Source organism: Castor canadensis, chromosome 12 (genome assembly GCF_047511655.1).
Source record: "Castor canadensis chromosome 12, mCasCan1.hap1v2, whole genome shotgun sequence".
NCBI classification, from domain to species: Eukaryota; Metazoa; Chordata; class Mammalia; order Rodentia; family Castoridae; genus Castor; species Castor canadensis.
In genome coordinates, this window is record NC_133397.1 from 22752150 (window position 1) to 22773901 (window position 21752).

The 21752-nt window shown below is 43.6% G+C and overlaps 1 protein-coding gene across 1 annotated transcript in view; it reads left to right on the plus strand.

Annotated features, from left to right (window-relative positions):
* Dpysl5 (dihydropyrimidinase like 5) overlaps positions 1-21752 on the plus strand; it is an 82888-nt gene that overhangs the window by 42358 nt on the left and 18778 nt on the right. Inside the window, exons 3-6 of the mRNA XM_074049344.1 lie at positions 16965-17123; positions 19154-19333; positions 20141-20209; positions 21577-21621. Coding sequence (XP_073905445.1) covers positions 16965-17123; positions 19154-19333; positions 20141-20209; positions 21577-21621 — 453 coding nt within the window. The remainder of the gene's footprint in view (positions 1-16964; positions 17124-19153; positions 19334-20140; positions 20210-21576; positions 21622-21752) is intronic.

The window sequence follows — 21752 nt, forward strand, 5'->3', positions numbered from 1 at the left end:
CTACTGTGGACAGTTGTGTACATGCATTTGTGTGGACATAAGCTGTCATTTCTCTTGGACAATTACCTAGAAATAAATGCCCCAATCCTATAGTGGGTATAGTTTAGCCTTTTTTTTTTTTTTTGCGGTACTGGGGTTTGAACTCAGAGCTTCCCCCTTGCTAGGCAGGTGCTCTACCACTTGAGCCATGCCTCCAGCCCTTTTTGCTCTGGTTGTTTGGAGATACGATTTCATTTTTTTGCCCAGGCTGGTCTGGACCACAGTCCTCCTGTTTATACTCTTCTTATCACTGAACTAACAGGTGCATACCACTGTGTCCAGCTTTTTTCCGTTGAGATCTCACAACTTTTGCCCAGGCTGATTTGGAATCGCTATCTTCCCAATCTCAGCTTCCCAAGTACCTTGCCACTATGCCCAGCTATTTTTTGAGATGGAGTCTTGCTAACTTTTTTTGCCTGGGCTGGCCTCCATCCATGATCCTCCCAATCTCAGCCTTCCAAGTAATATTACAGGCGTGAGCCACTGCCACTCAGATTTATGCTTAGCTTCTTAAGAAATTGCCAAATTGGTTTCCACAGTGATTGCAGCAGTCTGTATTCCTGCCAGCAGGTGCTCTGCATCTTTGCTCTCACTGGTTGTGCTCAGTCCCTTCAATTGTAGCCATTTTGAAGTGTAATGGTATTTCACTGGGCTCTTAATTTGCATTCCCTTAGTGACTACTATTGGAACTTTTACATGCTTGTTTGCCTCTGTGTTTCTTTGGTGAAGTGTCTCTTCACATCTTTTGCCCATATTTTAATTGAGTTGTTGGCCTGGGCTTTACAAATTGTAAGAATTATTTGTGTAGTCTAATTACAAGTCCTTTGCTGGATATATGTTTTGCAAGTATTTTCTTCTTAACACAGACTTTTTTTTTTTTGGCAGTATGGGATTTGAACTCAGGACTTCGTGCTTACTAGGCAGTTGTTCTACCACTTGAGCCATTCCTCTAGCCCTTAACAGTGACTTGGAAGTGCAGAAGTTTTTGGTTTTGAAGTTCAAGTTATTAATTCTTTTCCTTTCATGGTTTTTGTGGTATAAAATAAATGTTTACAAAATCCAAGGTCACATATTTTCTGACTTAGTCCATTTTCTGTTGTGAGAACTAAATACCACAAGCTGGGTAATTTGTAAAGAATAGAGATTTCTTTAGCTTACGGTTCTGGAGGTTTGGAAGTCCAAGAGCATGATGCCAGGATTGGGTGAGGGACTTCTTGCTGCATCCTAACATGGGAAAGGACATTGCATGGCAAGTCAGCAATTGTGCTAGCTCCACTCTTTCTTACTCTTCTTATAGAGCCACTGGTGTCATCCTGGTGGCCCCACCCTCATGATTTCATTAATTTTAGTTATTTCCCAGAGGACCCACCTCCAAAACCATCAATATCTAAATTTAGGGATTAAATTTCCAACACATGAACTTTTTTGTTTGTTTTTGAGACAGGGTCTTGTTATGTAGCCCATGCTGGCCTCAAACTTGCAATCCTCTTGGCTTTGCCTCCCAGGTGTTGAGATTGTAGGTGTGTACCACCACACTCAGACAACACCTTAGCTATTTGAGGGACACATTCAAAGCATTACAGTTTTCTCCTGGAAGTTTTACAATTTCAGCTATTGCAATTAGGTCTGTGATGCATTTTGAAGTTAATTTTTATATACGACATGTGGTAAGTGTTGATGTTCAATTTTCTTTTCTTTTTTTGTTTTTTTTTTTATGTTACTGGGGTTTGAACTCAGGGCCTACACCTTGAGCCACTCCACCAGCTCTTTTACGTGATGGATTTTTTTCAAGATAGAGTCTTGTGAACTCTTTGCCTGGACTGACTTTGAGCTGCAATCCTCCTGGTCTCTGCCTCCTAAGTAGCTAGGATTACTGGCGTGAGCCACCAGCATCTGGCTCAATGTTCCGTTTTCTTACATGTAGATATCCAGTTGTTCCAGCACCATTTGTTGAAAGGATTTTCCCTTGTCAAAAGTCAGTTGACCGTATATATGTGCGCCTGTTTCTCTTTTGTAGTTACTGACATAAATGAAGGGTCCTCATCGAACCTGATAACCTAATTTAAACTAAAGTGAGGAAGTGTGGCGGTATGATGGGGGGAAAATTCATTCTCTACCTTCTTTGCCTTGCGTTTAGAGTTGGTTTAGAGTAGGGGGGTAGGTTGGACAGTCCTCAACAGACTAGTTTGGGATAAAACTTTCCCTGGACTGAAATTCTAACCACAGCCATTCCACCCTCTCCCTTCCTCCCCTCTGTCAGTATTCCAGTCATTTCAGTATCCTTTCTTCCCAGCAGGCCTGAGCTGGATTCTCTTTTCAGGTTTACTGAAAAGATCCTCGCTTTGACCCTCACTTTGCCAAGCTTACTATGTACTAGGACTTTTGTTTGGGAGAGCATGCTGGCTCTGAATCTCTGAGCATGCCAGCTCTGACTCAGTGGCTATCAGAGAGTCTATTTTGCCTTCCATGTGGGAAATACAATGTTCAGAATAGGGCATGATCAGCCTCTCATAGACTCAGATATCCAGGCTCCTGGTGGCACCTGGCAATGTGTGGCTCCCCACAGTACCTGAAGCTTTCCGTCTGTACCCCTGCTGCCTGCTGCTGCTGTAGGGGTACACCTAAGCTGTCAGGCCTGGACGTCAGGCCCACTGACCAATCCATTACATACCTGTTTTGGTCTTTGCAACCCACTCAGGCAGGCCTGATGAGTCTTCCTTCACAGGTGGGAAGCAGAGTCTCAAAAATAACCTGCCAGGCTAAAGTGTGGGACAGATCTGTCGGCCTCCTGGCAGCCTCCCTGAGCAGCTTCACGGCACCATCATCACTTGGCTGTGGGACTAAATGGAGGGCCTTGACAACATTGAAACAGATGAGGGACGGAGAGCAAGTGGGGTTACATGTGTTTCATTATGGCATCTACTGGCCCATAAACTTGCCCACTTTGGGACTAGAAGGGGCTTTGCTAAGGAGGGAGTGACAAAGGATCTCTCTGTACAGTTCTAGTTTAAAACGGTTTGCACAGTCCCCTTGGCTTTGCAGATGCTGGCAGCCCGGTTCCCTCTGTCACACAGCTCTCTTTGAGGATCATCTCAGTCTCCATGGTAACTGCATGTCGGGAGACAGTCTGCGGGTGCTGGGGCTTTGTATTAAACACAATGAATTTAAATTGGATTCTCGGCTGTGAAGACAATCACGCTAGATCAGAGAGAGGCTAGGCTCCTCATTTCATAATTTTAAATGTTGGCACAATTCTCAGGGTTAGTCCTTTAATTCCAGCTTCAGCCACACCCACTCCTCTGTGGCTAAGCAGCATTTGGGTCCTGATTCACTTGGACTCTTCTCTGTCTTTGAGGAATCTCAGAATGGGGGAGCCCTTCAGTCAGGCCAGGCTCCTTCACCAAGCTCAGGAAGGGCCGCCTAATGTAAAGGAACCTGGGCTCCAGTCAGATGGACCCTCATTCAGCCTGGCTGTGGGATGTCCTCTGAGCCTCCTGTTTTCTTATCTGTTAAAATGAGAAGGGTAGCCTCCTCCCTACTTCTTTTTTATTTTATTTTTTGTGGTACTAGAGTTTGAACTGGGCCTTGTGTTTGCTAGGCAAGCGCTCTGCCTCTTGAGCCTTTTTGCTTTTAGGTTATTTTTTAGATACAGTTTTTGCCTGGGCCAGCCTGAACCGCCATTGTTCTGCATACAGCCTCCATGTAGCTGACACAGGTGCACACCACTATGCCAGGTTTGTTGATTGAAATGATGGGTCTCACCTAAAAAACTAGCTAGCATTTGTTGCCCTTAATGCAGAGAAACTAAAGCAGATACCTTAAAGCAACTGAGGCCAATAGGAAAAGGGGACCAGGAACTAGAGAAAAGGTTAGATCAAAAAGAATTAACCTAGAAGGTAACAGCCACGCACAGGAAATCAATGTGAGTCAATGCCCTGTATAGCTATCCTTATCTCAACCAGCAAAACCCCTTGTTCCTTCCTATTATTGCTTATACTCTCTCTACAACAAAATTAGAGATAAGGGCAAAATAGTTTCTGCTGGGTATTGAGGGGGGGAGCGGGAGGGGGTGGAGTGGGTGGTAAGGGAGGGGGTGGGGGCAGGGGGGAGAAATGAACCAAGCCTTGTATGCACATATGAATAATAAAAGAAAAATGAAAAAAAAAAAAAGAAATGATGGGTCTCACTAATTTTTTGCCAGGGTTGGCCTCAAGCCATAATCCTCCCAGTCTCCACTTCCCACATAGCTGTGATTATAGACATGAGTCACCACACCTGGCATCATTTAAAAAAAATGTTTATGTTGGTAAACATTTACATAGCGTAAAATTTCCCATTTTAACTTTGTCTAATTATGCAGTTGTATGGTATTAAGTGCATTCACATTGTTGCACAGCCATCCCTGCCATTTATCTCCAGAGCTTGTCATTTTCTTCAGCTGAGACTCCTTACACACTTAGTACTAACCCTCCATTCCCTCTTCCCTCCTAGCAACCACCATTCCACATTCTGTCTCTGAGTCTGACTATGCAGTATTTGTCCTTTTCACTTAGCATAATGTCTTCAAGGTTCATCCATGTTGTAGCAGGTGTCAGGATTTCCTTCCTTCTTCAGGCTGAACAATACTCATTGTATGTGTGGACCACATTTTGTTTATCCCTTCTTCACGATGGATACTTGGATTGCTTCCACCTTTCAGGTATCATGAAGGCTATGAACACAAGTGTTCAAGTGCCTGCTTTTACCTCCAAAGGCATTTTGAGGATCAAATAAGATAATTAATATTAAAAACACTGCACATGGTAGGCCACTAATCAGTATTAATTTCTTTCCTGTAGTTAAACCAGGAGGTACTGCCTCAGTGGTCTGATGACTTCAGTGAGGGGGATGTCACTCTGTGCAAGCAGGCCACTTCTGTACCCCCAGGGTTTCTGACCTGCCATGTCTGGAAATGAATTTATTCTAGGGTTTAAAGGAAATGTCGTAACCATGTAAATGTGAATCCTGTCTTGCCATAACAACTATACGTGCTTTTACATCCCACCCAGCAATTGATATTCATGTATTCCTAGTTCCAAAATGAAAAAAAAACTGTCAGGGCTGTTGTGTACACTTCCTTGTCAGGGGTTTATTTTAAGCACACCCACAGGGAACCCCTGAAGCTGGGGTGGGGCAGTCCCAGGCTAGAGGCTATGTGCTTAGTGACTGACTGAACAGCACTACATCTGTGCTATCACAGGAGAGTGTGGGATTGGGAGTACAAATACCTGGATGGCAGCCATGGCCCGTCTCTAAAAAAATCTAGGATGATGGCCATGCCTGCTGCACATGGTGGCTACAGCGATTAAAGAGGGAAGAACTTGGTTATGCCGCCAACCTGGAACACTCCATGTGCACAGCAGAAAGGGACCGGGCCTGGGGCTCATTTGTGAGACCCGAGACTCTCTCTGGGTCTATCTAATTTCATCCAAAAGCCTCTATGGAGAGCATCTACTTGTTGCCTCAGAGCCCTCCCAGAGTGAAAACCCCAGACTTTAGAATCATCTTTCCCCACGGGGTGGTGCTCTGCAGTGGGCCTTTCCAGTCCGCTGCCCATGGTTCTGGTGAGAGCCAGCTCCCTTTGTGTGTAGGAATTTGTGGCAAAGGGAAGGATGGTAGAAGTCTACTGACCAGCCTACTGATCAAGCCATCAGGCCATCCAGCTGGCTCCTTATTGACAAGGCTGCAGGGAGGAAGGGGGATTTCACAGGGAATACCAGCTATTTTTCTTGCTCCTTAGCAGGGACAATGCTGCAGGTGGTTTGGTGAGTACCTGGGGCCCCCTGCTGAGCAGGATCCAGGGCTCACTGTCCTGAGATGCAGAAGAGTCCCTGTTCTGCTTGCCTATGGGAAGACCTGTAAGCTTCTGGAAGTGACCAGGCCTTTGCAAGAGGGTGGCTTGGCCTCTTTACTGCCAAGCGAGTGTGGGCTTCTTCTTGGAGAGAGCTTCCTCATCTCCCTCCCAGTCTTATCCTAATCTTGATCCTGCCTGTGTGGCTGCCTCTTAAGGGCTCACCACCAGACTTTCTTCTCTTAGTCACCCTCTCTTCCCAGAACATCTGTGACCCATGACTCTCATGTTTAGCTACAGCCTAGCATTTTTGTGCCTCAAACCCAAGGCCCCCCCTGGATCCTCACCTCTACCACAGCTGCTCCTTTTCCAGGGACACCTCCTTCAGGGAATGCTGCCCCATTGACACGTGACAGGGCTTCCTCACCCAAGCCAGAGGATGTCTCAGTGATATGGCCGAAGTCCAGTCCAGGTCCACCAGCCTCCAAAGTCCTGGCGTCTCCATGATTGCCCCCTGTCCTCAAGCACTATCAGAGATTCTAACTACATTTCTACAAACGCAAGAATGTAAGTGTCACCCTTAGCCCCAACCAAACTTGGCCTGCCCTAGAGCCCCTCCCCATTTTATGGCTATGCTGGGCTTCTGCCTGGGCGGCTTTATCAGCTGTCCCTGACCCGTGGCTCCCATGCCCCCAGATGTCCCACCCTGGACATCTTAGCCCCAGCTCCTCGCTCACAGCATGGCTTCTTGGCTTCAGCCAAGCCCCATCACTGCTGCTCTTGTTGACTTGGAGGTACATTTTCCATCTGGTTTTCCTAAATCTCATCTGGGTTCAGACCAATACTCCTGATTTCCCCCAAAACCTTCTCTCTGGGAATTTGGCTTCATTTCCTATTTTGCTAGGAAGTTTGTGCTCTCTTGCTTCTCCTGGGTGACCTGCGATATCTCCTTTTGTATCTATACCTCCTCCCTGCCCCCGAATTGAGATCCCTAATCCCAGCACTGCCATGAGCTTACATATTGCCAGAGCAAAGTTCCTAAGTCCGATTCCATGTTCTTCCTCTGCCACCCGAAGCCTGCTGTGGCTGTACATGTTATAGCCAAGGTCAACGAGAAGTTTCCCAGCTCTCCTGACAGACTCCCTTTCTGGGCTGTAGATGTCTAGGAAAGGGAATGTGGCCAGAGCCCTCTCTTTACATTCCTTACAACTAATAAGTGACAGAGCTGGGATTTCAACCTAGATCTACCTGTCTTAAAGTCTGATTCATGTCACTGTACTGTTTCGCCTCTGAATACAGCAATAATGTGCTTTAAATGTCAGACACATTAAGTGTGGCAAAGTATTTTCCTAAAGTGTATTGCCCTGAAGAAAGTTGGACGAGTGAAATGTGAGTTTTAGATATGGGAATACTTAAAGGAGAGTATCAGATCAGGAAGCGTGACTGTGCCCTAGAAGATGTGGTAAAGACTGTGGGCCCCACTCAGTGCCCAAGGGTTCTAAGCCCAAGGTGCAAGCAGGCAGCAGAGAAGTGCAACGTAGAGGCTGCTGAGAACCTGGTTGCTCTTTATCAACTGGTATGCATAACAAACTGCTGAAAGAATGGCTGAATAATTTGTAGGACCCCATGCCAAAGGAAAATGTGAACTTCTTTTTAAAAAGAAAAAAAAATGATCAAGAGTTTCCACATAGTAACAACAAAATATTAAAGCAAGCACAGAGCCCGTCTAAGTACAGCTGCGTAAGGCTCCCACGTATGAAGCTGGTCCTGGCTGGTGGGCTGTGTTTCGGGATGGGAACGGTGTTCACAATGGACCATGCATGAGGTTGCTTCTCTTCAAGGCACTGCGGTGCTGAGAGCTGGCTTCCCAGGGCCAGTATACAGCGGACAGCAAAAATAGAAGGATCAAGCTCCAGGCTGGCCTGGGCAAAAAGCAATACCCTGTCTCCAAAATAACTAGAGTGAAAAGGGCTGGAGGCATGGCTCAAGCAGTAGAGTATCTGCCTAGCAAGTGTGAAGCCCTGACTTCAAACCCTAGTCCCACAAAAAATAAAATAATTTTAAAAAATCTAAAGGTACATTAAAAGTATCTGAAGCAAGTAAAGCAAAAATTGAGTAGTGGGTTACATGAGTAGGTATTTTATTATTTTTGTATTTTCGTTCTATATCTGAAGTATTTTGTAATTATAAAGTATTTTAAACACTACTTGCCTTAAAGTCTGATCATGCCACTGAATATAGCATTAATATCTCACAGTGGGGATTAAATTTCAGCACATGAGCTCTTGGGAGGCACATCTGAACTACATCATAAGCATGGTTAACTAAATTATAAATAGTTTTAGCTTCCTCCAAGTTCATTTGTATAGTATATACCATAAAAGTCACATTGCTTTTAGTGAATATTATTAAAGTAATATATACTATTAAATAAATTTTGGAAAAGAGGCAAAAATAAACTACTCATCATCCCAAAACAGGCATTGTTAATGTTTTGATATACTTCCTCCTGTTTTTTCCCTTGTGTGCGTTGTGTTTTTAAGTATAGTTCTGAGCATCTTGTGGACTCATGGTGAATTCTGCCTTCTCCATTCATTATGGCCATGTGATGAGTTAGCCTCTGTGAACACCGTCTTACTGACTTCATTTAAGATTTTCTGTAGCTCACCTAAGCACCACCATTTTTGCATTAACACGGTCTTGCACACTTGACAGCCACACAGTCATATATTCTTTTTTTTCTTCTTTATTCACTTACTCATATGTGCATACATTGTTTAGGCCATTTTTCCCCCTGCTCCCCATCCCCTTCTTCTCCCCCCCTCACTTCCAGGCAGAACCTGTTCTGCCATTTTCTCCCATTTTGTTGAAGAGAAGACACAAGCAATAATAAGAAAGACATAGTGTTTTTGCTAGTTGAAATAAGAATAGCTAAACAGATTCCTAGCATTGCTTCCACATAACCCACACTGGTTCATCTCTACCAGACCTCTTCACTACTTCCTGGTCACCTTCCCATATTGACCTCTGTCATTTTAAGGTTATTGTATTAGCTTCTCTGCAGTGGGGACATCAGACACTTTCAAGTTTTGGGTATTTTCATTCTATATGAAAATAGATTCATTCAGTGGCATGAATCAAGTTTTGGGCTTCTTACCTTTTCCCCTTCCTCCTGTATGTGTTCTCCCCTTAGTGTGTGACCCAAGTCCAACAACATTACTGCCTTTGCCCTAGATCTAAAGTCCACATATGAGAGAGAACAAATGATTTTTGGTCTTCTGAGCCTGGCTAATCTTGCTCAGGATGATGTTCTCCAGTTCCATCAATTTACTTGCAAATAATAAGATTTTATTCTTCTTCATGGCTGAGTAAAACTCTGTTGTGTATAAGTACCACATTTTCTTGATCCATTTGTCAGTAGTGGGGCATCTTGGCTGTTTCCATAACTTGGCTATTGTGAATAGCACTGCAATAAACATGGGTGCGCAGGTTGCCTCTGGAGTAACCTGTGTCACATTCCTTTGGGTATATCCCCAGGAGCGGGATTGCTGGATCATAAGGCAGATCTATGTTTAGATTTTTAAGAAGCCTCCGTATTTTTTTCCAGAGTGGGTGCACTAGCTTGCATTCCCACCAACAGTGTAAGAGGGTTCCTTTTTCCCCACATCCTCGCCAACACCTGTTGGTGGTGGTGTTTTCGATGATAGCTATTCGTATAGGGGTGAGGTGGAATCTTAGTGTGGTTTTGATTTGCATTTCCTTTATGGCCAGAGATGGTGAACATTTTTTCATGTGTTTTTTGGCCATTTGAATTTCTTCTTTTGAGAAAGTTCTGTTTAGTTCAGTTGCCCATTTTCTTATTGGTTCATTGATTTGGGGAGAGTTTAGTTTTTGAGCTCCCTGTATATTCTGGTTATCAGTCCTTTGTCTGATGTATAGCTGGCAAATATTTTCTCCTACTTTGTGGGTGGTCTCTCCAGTTTAGAGACCATTTCTTTTGTTGTGCAGAAGATTTTAATTTTATGAAGTCCCGTTTGTCCATCCTTTCTCTTAGTTGCTGAGCTGTTGAAGTTCTATTGAAAAAGTCCTTGCCTATACCTATTTCTTCCAGAGTGTTTCTGCTCTTTCCTAACTCACTTCAGAATTTCGAGTCTGATTTTAAGGTCCTTGATCCATTTTGAGTTGACACTAGTACAGGGTGGTAAACATGGATCTAGTTTCAGTTTTCTGCAGGCAGATAACCAATTTTCCCAGCAGCATTTGTTGAAGAGGCTGTCTTTTCTCCATCGTATGTTTTTGGTGCCTTTGTCAAAAATAAGGTGGGCATAGCTGTGTGGATTCATATCTGAGTCCTCTATTCTGTTCCACTGGTTGTCATGTCTGTTTTTGTGCCAGTACCATGCTGGTTTTATTGCTATGGCTCTGTAGTATAGTTTGAAGTCAGGTATTGTGATACCTCCAGCATTGCTCTTTTTGCTGAGTATTGCCTTGGCTATTCACAGTCTCTTGTGTTTCCAAATGAACTTTAGGGTAGATTTTTCAATCTCTGTGATGAATGTCATTGGGATTTTCATGGGAATTGCATTAAACATGTAGATTACTTTTGGTAGTATACCGTTTTCACTATGTTGATTCTACCAGTCCATGAGCACAGGAGATCTTTCCACCTTCTGTAGTCTTCCTTGATCTCTTCAGGGGTTTGTAGTTCTCCTTGTAGAGGTCGTTCACGTCCTTTGTTAAGTTTACTTCTAGGTATTTGACTTTTTTTTTAGGCTATAGTAAATGGAATTGTTTCCATATATTCTTTCTCAATTTGTTCATTATTCGTATATAGAAAAGCTAATGATTTTTGTAAGTTGATTTTGTATCCTGCCACCTTGCTGTAGCTGTTCATGGTGTCTAGGAGTTTTTGGGTAGAGTTTTTGGGTCTTTAAGATGTAAGATCATGTCGTCTGCAAATAGGGATATTTTGACAGTTTCTTTACTTATTTTTATTCCTTTTATTTATTCTTCTTACCTAATTCCTCTAGCTAGGAATTCCAGGACTATGTTGAATAGGAGTGGGGATAGTTGGCACTCTTGTCTCACTCCTGATTTTAGGGGAAATGGTTTCAGTTTTTCTCCATAAAGTATGATGTTGGCTATAGGTTTGTCATATATAGCCTTTACAATGTTGAGGTACATTCCTTCTATTCCTAGTTTTCTTAGAGCTTTTATCATGAAGTGATGTTGGATCTTATCAAAGGCTTTTTCTGCATCTATTGAAATGATCAAGTGTTTTTTGTCTGTGCTTCTATTAATGTGCTGTATTACATTTATAGATTTGTGTATGTTGAACCACCCCTGCATTCCTGGGATGAAGCCTACTTGGTCATGGTGAATGATCTTTCTGATATGTTGTTGGATTTGGTTTGCCATTATTTGGTTGAGGATTTTTGCATCAATGTTCTTTAAGGAGAGTGGCTTATAGTTCTCCTTTTTGGAGCTGTCTTTGCCTGGTTTTGGAATGAGTATAATACTGGCTTCATAAAATGAGTTAGGCAGTGTTCCTTCCCTTTCTATTTCATGGAACAGTTTAAGGAAGGTTGGTATTAGTTCTTCTTCAAAGGTCTGATAGAATTCAGCTGAGAATCCATCAGATCTTGGACTTCTCTTTTTTGGGAGACTGTTTATTCCTGCTTCAATTTCATGTTGTGTTATAGATCTATTCAGGTGATTAATATCCTTTTGGTTCAATTTTGGATGGTCATAGGTATCTAGAAGTTTGTCCATTTCTTCAAGATTTTCAAATTTATTGGAATTTAGGCTCTCAAAGTAGTCTCTGGTGATTCCCTGAATTTCTGTGGTGTTTGTTGTTATCTCCCCTTTTGCATTTCTGATTATACTGATTTGGGTTTTTTCTCTCCTCATTTTAGTCAGGTTTGCCAGGGGTCTGTCAATCTTGTTTATTTTTTCCAAGAACCAGCTTTTTGTTTCATTGATTTTTTTTTGTACTTTTTGTTTGTTTGTTTTTATTTCATTAATTTCAGCCCTTATTTTTATTATTTCTCTCTTTCTGCTTGTTTTGGGTTTTGCTTGTTCTTTGTTTTTCTAGGAGTTTGAGATGTAGCATTAGATCATTGATTTGAGATCTTTCTGTCCTTATAATGTATGTACTCATGGCTATAAACTTTCCTCTTAGGACTGCCTTTGCTGTGTCCCATAGGTTCCGGTAGTCGTGTTTTCATTTTCATTAACTTCCAGGAACCTTTTAATTTCTGCTTTTATTTCATCAGTGACTCACTGATCATTGAACAATGTGTTATTCAACTTACAATTGTTTGCATATTTTTTGCTGTTGTTTTTGTTGTTCTAGTTTTAATGCATTGTGATCAGATAGAATGGATGGGATTATTTCTGTTTTCTTATATTTGCTGAGGCTTGCTTTGTGCCCTAAGATATGATCAGTTTTGGAGAAGGTTCCATGGGCTGCAGAGAAGAATGTATATTGTGTGGAAGTTGGATAAAATATTCTGTAGACATCAGCTAGGTCCATTTGATTTATGGTATGATTTAGTTCTAGATTTCTTTATTGATTTTTTGTTTGGATGAACTATCTACTGGTGATAGGAGGGTATTAAAGTCTCCCACTACCACTGCGTTGGAGTTAATATATGCTTGTAGGTCCTTCAGAGTATGTTTGATGAAATTGGATGCATTGACGTTTGGTGCATATAGGTTGATAATTGTTATTTCCTTTTGGTGTATTTCTCCTTTTATAAGTATGGAATGTCCTTCTTTATCTCGTTTGATCAATGTAAGTTTGAGGTCTACTTTGTCCAAGATAAGTATTGCTACTCCTGCCTGTTTTCTGGGGCCATTGGCTTGGTAAATCTTTTTCCAGCCTTTCACCGTAAGCCAGTGCTTGTTTCTGTCACTGAGATGGTTCTCCTATAGACAACAGATTGTTGGATCTTCCTTTTTAATGCAGTTTGCCAAATGGTGTCTTTTGATGGGGACGTTAAGTCCGTTAACATCCAGTGTTAGTATTGATAGGTATGTGGTGATTCCTGTCATTTAGTTGTTTTTGTTTTTAAGGGTTTGATTGTGTGCAGCTGAATCAATGTTACTCTCTGATTCCTTGTCTTTTCTTCTCCTGTGGTTTGGTGCTGCCTGTTCTCTCGTGATTTTGTTTGCTTTCATTATCTGTGGGCAGAATTCCTTGAAGAATCTTTTGTAGTGGTGGCTTGGTGGTCACATATTGTTTTAGTTTCTGCTTATCGTGGAAGACTTATTGCTCCATCTACTTTGAATGATAGTTTTGCTGGGCAGAGTATCCTAGGGTTGAAGTTATTTTCATTCAGTGCCTGGAATACCTCACTCTATGCCCTTCTTGCTTTTAAGGTTTCTGCTGTGATTTTGATGGATTTACCTTTGTACGTTATTTGTTTTTTCTCTCTTACAGTCTTCAATATTCTTTCTCTATTCTCTGTGCTTTTTGTTTTAATGATAATATGTCATGGGGTAGTTCTATTTTGGTCAAGTCTGTTTGGTGTCCTGGAGGCTTCTTGTATCTGAATGGGCATAGCTTTCTCTAGATTTGGGAAATTTTCTGTTATTATTTTGTTGACTATATTACGAATCCCTTTTGTTTGCACCTCTTCTTCATTGCCCTTGATTCTCAGGTTTGGTTTTTTGATGGAATCAGTGAGTTCTTGCATATTCCTTTCGCAGGACTTGAGTTGTTTGACTAATAGTTCTTCAGTTTTTCTTTTAATTTCCATCTTATCTTCAAGTTCTGAGTTTCTGTCTTCTGCTTGCTCTAGTTTGCTGGAGTGGCTTTCCATTGTGTTTTGTATTTCTGTTTCATTCTTTTTTCTGAGGTTTTCCATATCATGGGTCACTTCCTCTTTAATATTGTCAGTTTTTGTCTTTAATTCATTTATCTCTCTATAGTGTTTTCTGTTTCACTTTGGTGTTTTTTTAGGGCTCCTCTGAGTTCATTTATTTGTTTCTGTGTCTTCTCGTATTCTTTATTTTTGGTGTCTTGAAATTTCTTGAGTGCCTCTTGTACATTTTCACAGTCATATATTCTTAAGTGCAATCCTGAATGTGACAGGAACAGGCCTGGGCCATGCTGTCAGTGAGCTTCAGGAGGCTGTTCTGTGTGATGAGGCCAGCAGGGTCTGTCACATCTATGATATCATGTTCCTCTGAATGCTGAGCTGCTGCAGCATTCACCCTGGGGTCAGAACCACCTCCATTTGTGTCTTGCCTGAGAGGAAGCGAGTGCTTGCACATCCAGTGCCCGGTGGGCTCCCAAGCCTGCACCGGGGGAGTTTGCTAAGCCTGTGAACTCTTGTTTAGAGGTCTGAGGTAACAGCAGTAATAACAGTAGTAATTCTTCCAGATGCCTGTGTGCCCCTTCCAGATGATCTCACAGTCATTGCCCCCTGACCTCTCTCACGTCCCTGGAAACTGAGGTGCAAAGGGAGCACATGGAGCTCTTGGATTACAGCCAGTGGGGAAGTCAGGATCACAGCCCAATTCTCCAGACTCCTTCCAGAACACTTTTCAGTTCCTATCCTTAGACCTAGGCAAGAGGGACCTCTGCCCTGGGTGCTGGAATGTAGAGGACATTTCCTGAACCTTCTGACAACTTATCCCCCTTCCCCCATGGCCTTCTGACAACTTATCCCCCTTCCCCCATGGGGCACAGAGGCTGTATCTTCCTGGAACCCCCAGCACACTCTTAGACTACTCTGGGTCCCTGGAATTCCCTGACAAAAGGCCCTGAGCCCTCCTTTGATTCTGTCCTCCTGTGCACAGTAGACCCCAGGGCTGCATTTTGCAAGGAGTAAGCAGAGCTTAGATGTATGGCTGCAGCATGAATCCAGGGTGGGAGGTGTGAGCTGGGGCAGGCACAGAGGCTGAGGCCAACTTTCTCTGTAATGTAGCTCAGAATTTCAAAGACCCCCGAATTCTAAATTCAAGCTTGGCCCTTTTGGTCACCATAAGAGGATATATTTGTCAGTAGCAGGACAGAATATATTCAGTGTAACAGTTCATTCGCTTGCTCTGTACTTTTAAATATTTAGAGATTTGGTACATGAACCTCCTTTTCCACTCTTGCCTTGGGATCCTCAGATATTAAGGACAGGCCTGGTTCTTAGGGGAATGTGCTGTTTGCAGGTTCCCTTTTTCCTATTCAAGACTGCAGTTATAGTGAAAGCAATCTAGCACCACAGAAAAATAAAACAATTTAGTGTGTAAAATCCCAGCATATCAAACACCCCCATATGCACGTGTAAAAGCGAGAAATGCATTGCAGGACAAAACAGAGTACAACCACCTGCTATGAGGATGAATCAGCCTGGCAGGATCCAGCAGGATCCAAAATAGAAGGCAGCTAGTAAGCTACAATCTCTGTCTCTGAGGCTCCCATCCTGTTCCTACACATGTCACAGAACTACTGCCCTCTGTTGGCTGCTTTAAAGTATGCAATAGTCTCACTGCCCCAGCCTCGTCAACATGGGAAACCAAGGCTCTGAGATTTTTCATCTTACTTGTTGTATGGCCACTGAACCAGGCCATTTCAGTGCCTTATTTCCCAGCAATATTTCTGAATTATGACAAATAATTTAATAAAATAGAGAAGCATGAAAACAATTTCATTGTGCTTTTACACCTCTATGGAAAACAGAACCTAATTTGAATAAACACACATCAGGACAACACTTTACCAAATCCATTCCATAAGTGATGTTTACTTGACATACAACTAACTGTCTGACCAGGAAGTTATCCCAGTGTACGGGTAAAGAACATAGGAAGCAGCAGAGCAGGAACTTGAACCCAGAACCCCGATTCCAAATTTCGAAGGACAGGTTTCACCAAACTTTTATTCATTAAAAAAATAAAAAGAGTCACCATTCTTTAGACTCTACAAAGATTGTCATATTACAGGGCTCGCCCTCTCTGTGATTTTAGTTTTACTAACAAAGTTTTGTTTGGGAACAACACATGAACCTGAGGCAGCCTTTGGGTAATACTAGTTTTAGAAATTCATGAAAAAGCACCTGGCCAAATTAGTTTTGGGTTTTTCTTTGGTGGTACTGGGGTTTGAACTCAGGGCCTCATGCATGTTAGAGGTCTTCTATGACTTGAGTCACTCTGCCAGCCTGTTTTTTTTTTTTTTCAAGTTGGAATTTAATACAGGTTTAGTGATTATCCTGGGGGTGTGCTTTGTGACTTCGAGTAAGACTTCACAAAGATTTCTTTTTATAGTAGGCTCATGTAGAGATTGCAAATTGGATCATTTTTCACTTATAAATCTGACACGCATCTAAAAAAAAGTGCTCTATCTCAGAGAAGATAGAAGTGAAGCTCATGTGCTTGGGGAAATGGAAGACAAGACACCACGCCTGTAATCCTAGCTACTCAGGAAGCAGAGATCAGGGGAATCACTGTTTGAAGCCATCCCAGGCAAATAGTTTGCAAGAACCTATCCAAAAAAAAAAAAAGATCCAGCAGTGAGGTGTGTGTGTGAATATTATCGAAGTACATTAAGTACATGTATGTAGATGTCATAATGAAATCCATTAAGGAAGGAAAAAGTGACTTCATGAAATGTGAGAATAAAAACAATATATCCAAAGTAACATTTTATCCATTGTGGTTTAAATATATGTGTGTAACTAAGTTAACATTAGTGGACCTTTCACTTTGCTTCACATCACTAAATTATACTTGGGCATTTGATTATGTCATCTATACATCCAAGTTGGTGAAAAATCACTTTGGGGGCTATCTTGGGAACGTAAGGGGTAGCCTTAAGCTTGGTAATGCGCTAAGTGGTTTTTCCAAAGTTCAAAGCTAAAGCCCCAGATGAGGATGAGGCAGGTTTGGGTTCTGGACCCACAGTAATAAAGAATCCCACACGAACCCCTGTGCCTCTGTACCACCCCTCATAGTTTTACAAACCTCACTGCATTCGGTCCTCACAGCCTCTCGTGAGGCTCTGTGGTTGTCCTGAGTACACCCTGAGTGTCTCACCACCTCAGTGACTTGGGTGCTGATAGAGCTGAAACAAAACTGCCTTTTCCCTCTCCTTCAGGCGGCACTTGTTGGAGGCACCACCATGATCATTGGCCATGTCCTGCCTGACAAGGAGACCTCGCTTGTGGATGCCTATGAGAAATGCCGGAGTCTGGCCGACCCCAAGGTCTGCTGTGACTATGCTCTCCATGTGGGAATCACCTGGTGGGCACCCAAGGTAACAGTACTAGAGGATTCTCCAAAGAAGGCACATGTGGACAGAGGCTCTGTGGGTTGAGCCAGCTGGAGCCTGGTGCTCTCCTGCACATGTGGGTACCCTCCCACCACCAGCCCAACTCCCCCACGTGTCGAGAAGAAAAGCACTTACAATTCCATAAGGGCAGTGGTTGGGCCTGCCCTGCTTGACCTTCAGCAGACACAGAGAGCCCCAAGCTGCAAGAGTCCAAAGCCAGAGGACAGGCCTCAGGAGCACTGACTCCTTGCTCTGACCTCAGGCTCTTAGCAAATGCTGATGTGCACATGTGGGAAACATTGCTGAGTGGTGGGCTGAGAGGGCTGAGGCACCGTGGTATGTCTTGTTTGTACTGGGAGCTGACAGCACTGAGCTGACTTCTCTGAACTGAGGGCCTGTCATGTTCTGACTCAACACCACCTGGTACCTGCAGATGTTTCTTTTCCACTGAAGCAGAGCTCCCACTGGGAGACGCCCTGAAGCTGTCCTGGGCTATGGCTGAGGCTGGCGTCTACTGAGCCCACACTGTGTCCGTGCCCTTGGCCTCTGGCTCTCCTGCTCTCCCCACTGCCCCCTCCGCCTGGCCCCAGGTCCAGAAGCCCAGTCTCCTCTCCCAGATTTCTACTTCCTTGGTCTTCCTGAAAACAGGTGTACAGTACAGGCATTTCGATTTGGCTTCATTGGTGGAGTTTTCCTGCTTATTATCCAAGGAAGCACCCTGACATTCATTTTTCATCAATTATTTATTAAGTTCATATGCTAGTAATTTGGTGTCTGCCGCAGAATCATAAAAATAGCACACATTAAAAAGTCTTACAGAGTTGTGCAGATGTGGACCCTGGTCTTAAAGGGCCTGACTCCCTTCTGAGATGATAACTCAGAGCCTCACTCTCCTTCAGCCCTCTGGTCTTAGCCTGGAACTGAGGGCTTACCCAGGCTCTTCCATTTCCAATCTGGTACTTATGGAAGGCTTTGGAACCCTGAAACCCTCACAGCCTGGAGGTCCCTCCTCCTGGCACCAGGCTAACAGTGCAGGCCATGCTGAATGCCATCCATCCCTTGTCTTAGATGAGCGTCTCCTTTCCAGACACCCTTCTAGGTGGGGACCCTTACCCTGACCTCTCTGTATCCTCCCTGGAGTTGGCCTGGAATAAATAATCCACCCAGCTTCCCAGCACCTCTGAGGCCAGGCCAGCCATCTCTAAGCACCAGAAGTTGTGAAAACTTTGATGCATCTAGAATTTACAATTCCTTTCCATAACAAATATGGTTTTCTAATTACAGAATTTAAAAACAGGAAGCACATACTCCATCCCTGTTGTTTCATTCATCTCTCCAGGCTTTTCTGCATGCTTTGTACATTGTAACCTTTGGCCCGAGTGTGAGCAACCTCTGTTTGGCTGCACAATCTTCACAACATTTAATATAATGGCCACCTAAGGCTCTGATAAGTAGATCAACCTCAAGTTGTTTTCCTACTGTTAGACCAATGTTGCTTCCATTTTTTCCCTAAATAAATAATGTCGTGAATATCCTTAGTTGCACAACTTTGTTCATGTGTTGCTTTGCTCTTAATTTGATTTTCCCGGGTTCTGTATTTCTAGCATAAGTATGCCTTCTTTGTAACACCACTCCCGCTGTGAGGGCTGGAGGAGCAGGCCACAGCAACAACAGTTGTTATTCCTGTGTTTACCAATTAAGCTGGTGTGGAGGCAAAAACTCAGGACAAGTCAATGTGATAGGAAAACTGTGCCTGTGATCTAAGAATATCATTCCTGTGGTCATGTTGTGTTTGACAGTCTTCAGACTACTCTGTATCCATTCGCTTAGGTGACCTCACAGCAGCCTGGAAGGGGTGGGAGAGTGAGATGCTGGAGGTTGCAGGGGCGATACAGTGCCTCAACCCACTGAGTTAAGATGAGTCCCACTTGTCCTCCTTGCTGGGCTGGCACCTGCCAGTTAGCCTCTGGGGTATCAGTACTCACCTGGCATTGCCTTTGCATTTTACTTTCTAGGTGAAAGCAGAAATGGAGACACTGGTGAGGGAAAAGGGTGTCAACTCATTCCAGATGTTCATGACCTACAAGGACTTGTATATGCTTCGAGACAGTGAACTATATCAAGTGTTGTATGCTTGCAAAGACATTGGGGCGATCGCTCGGGTCCATGCTGAAAATGGGGAACTCGTGGCCGAGGCAAGTCTGCAGTAGAGGTTGTTGGATGAGGGTGGCACCAATGGAGACAGTTTGCAAGGGAATCTGACCACCCCCCGCCCCCCTGTCAGTCACTGATCCTATAAGTTTCAGGCAAAACAAGTTGTGCAAACAGGCGTGAGGTGGTAGTACCTCTCATGCCAAATCTTGGTCACAAGTCCAAACTTTTCTACCATACATAAAAAACAAATCTCTCTTTATAGTCCAAAAAGGTTTCCAAGTCTTAGATGACGATGTTTTAGTTCAAATGTCATGATAGCAAAATTCCATTATAGCAAAATAATTTGGAGCATCTCTTAGAAATACTTTTAATGAGATACAATCTACAGAGTAAGCAAGAAACCGCTGTCCACCTTCCTGTACTTCTTCAGAGGAGTTGGTATATTATAGAGATCTATTCTCTGGTACCAAGAAGGACAGACCTCTTGGTTCTCCTAGGTCTTGGGGTAAGGGGTAGTCTAGGAATTGCTGAAGCTAGAGATTTGTCTGGATTTCCACTGAGGAAACTCTGACTTTCAAAGCAATTAACAAGTGCTTGTCTTAATAGGCCTGTTGGCTAATTATTGAACTGTATTTTCAAGGGAAAAAAATATGTCTAGTCATTAAGAAGTAAGAATCAAGACAGTCTTTCTGTGTAGGGTCTTAGGTTTATCCTTTAAAAGATAAATATCACAGAAGGAAGACACATGGCAGGCCTATTGGGATGGGCTAGGTCCAGCAGATGCCTCTTGGGTTTAGCATTTTCTTATATCTCTATGAATCAGTTTTCTTTCTCTTGCCATTATTCAGGGTGCTAAGGAGGCGCTAGATTTGGGTATCACGGGCCCAGAAGGAATCGAGATCAGCCGTCCAGAGGAGGTGAGGAAAATGTCCTGTGTTTGTTGTCAGCTTCTTCCTCGTAGACTCATAGTGTCTTTTAGGATAGAAGTTATATCATTTTCTCTGTGGGCGAAATTCCCATATGGAAGCTTCCATCATGCTAAGACCAACTTGACCTTTGAGCTTCCTTGGAAGAGACAGTTGGGGAGAACCATACCCCCAACTCAGTTTGATTCTGAGTTGAGGCTCTGAGAGAGACAATGTCAGCACTCCAGGGCTTACTTTGCCCAAAATTGAATCAGAAGACTAAAGAGACTGAAAGAGCCTTCAGATGTCAGAAGAAATTTCAGACTATAAATGCAGCATTTTGGGGATGAGATCCCCATCTGAGGAATACCTTGGACTCTTCCCACCAGAAACAAGAGGCATACACCTGTCCATGCTCTTTACCCCCGATTACTCACTGAGATGGACTAAAACACCTACCGTCCTTTGCTTTTATCATCCCATGAAGTTTTGCAGGGCATTGACACAAATATCCCTGGTCTCCTCTAAGTAATTCTGCTCTGGAGGAACTATATTAGATACAGAATGTCTTCTCACCCTACGACCCGCTGAGACATTCTCTACCATTTGTGGAAGAAACATATCTTTGCTTTTTCCAAAGCCTCCAATGCAGGGTATGGTGGGTCACACCTATAATCCCAGCACTTGAGAAACTTGGTTTTCTTTGTCAGGCAACAGGAGGAAAGAGCAAGACATTGACTGAGGGTTGGTGACAATAATAATAATGATAAGTCACCATCAGCATCTTCTGCTTTAAGGAAGGGCCTGAGGCTAGAGAGATTCTTGGTTGTCCCAACTGGGAGGGGGTGGAATTCATCCAGGGGATAGAGGGGACAGAGGCTGCCAAATGTCCTACAATGTGCAGACCACACCAACCACAGAGACTTATCCCATTCTAAATGTCAGGAATGCCAAGACACAGAAACCCATCTGGGCTCATCTCCAGCTTGACATCCGTCCCTGTTGGTCTTTTACTGCATTTCTGAGGTGACTGTGGAAAGAATGCACCAGAAGACACAGGGGAAGATGAGACTCTGGGTCTTTGTTTAACTTTGTTTTGTTGCCTTTTAATAAGCCCGGAGTTGTGCTCAGCAAAGATGTGTCCAGTGTCCTGAGTCCTAGGACTCTCCCTATGAAAGAGCCAAGGTGGTTGGAGCCTTGTACCCTGCCCAGGCTTTGCCCCCTCCCTCCACCCCTGCCATCCCCTGTGGGTGCAGCCAGCCCCTCCTGCTCTGTGTCAGGTCCTCCAGCACTTTTTATGTGGAGGGCTCTCAGGCAGGTGCAGCTGGCTTGAAGGAGATGATGAAGCTTGGCTCCTTCCTGTCCTTTGTTTCTAACAGCTGGAAGCTGAAGCCACTCACCGTGTTATCACCATTGCAAACAGGGTAAGTAGCTGGATCCACACTGAGATCATTTTGTGGTCTCATTCTGCTGGGGGAGGGGGCGTGCCATGTGTGGCTCTCAGGACCCCAGCCCTGTGTGCTGAGTGGACATGTCCTAGAGTTCTGGCATGCAG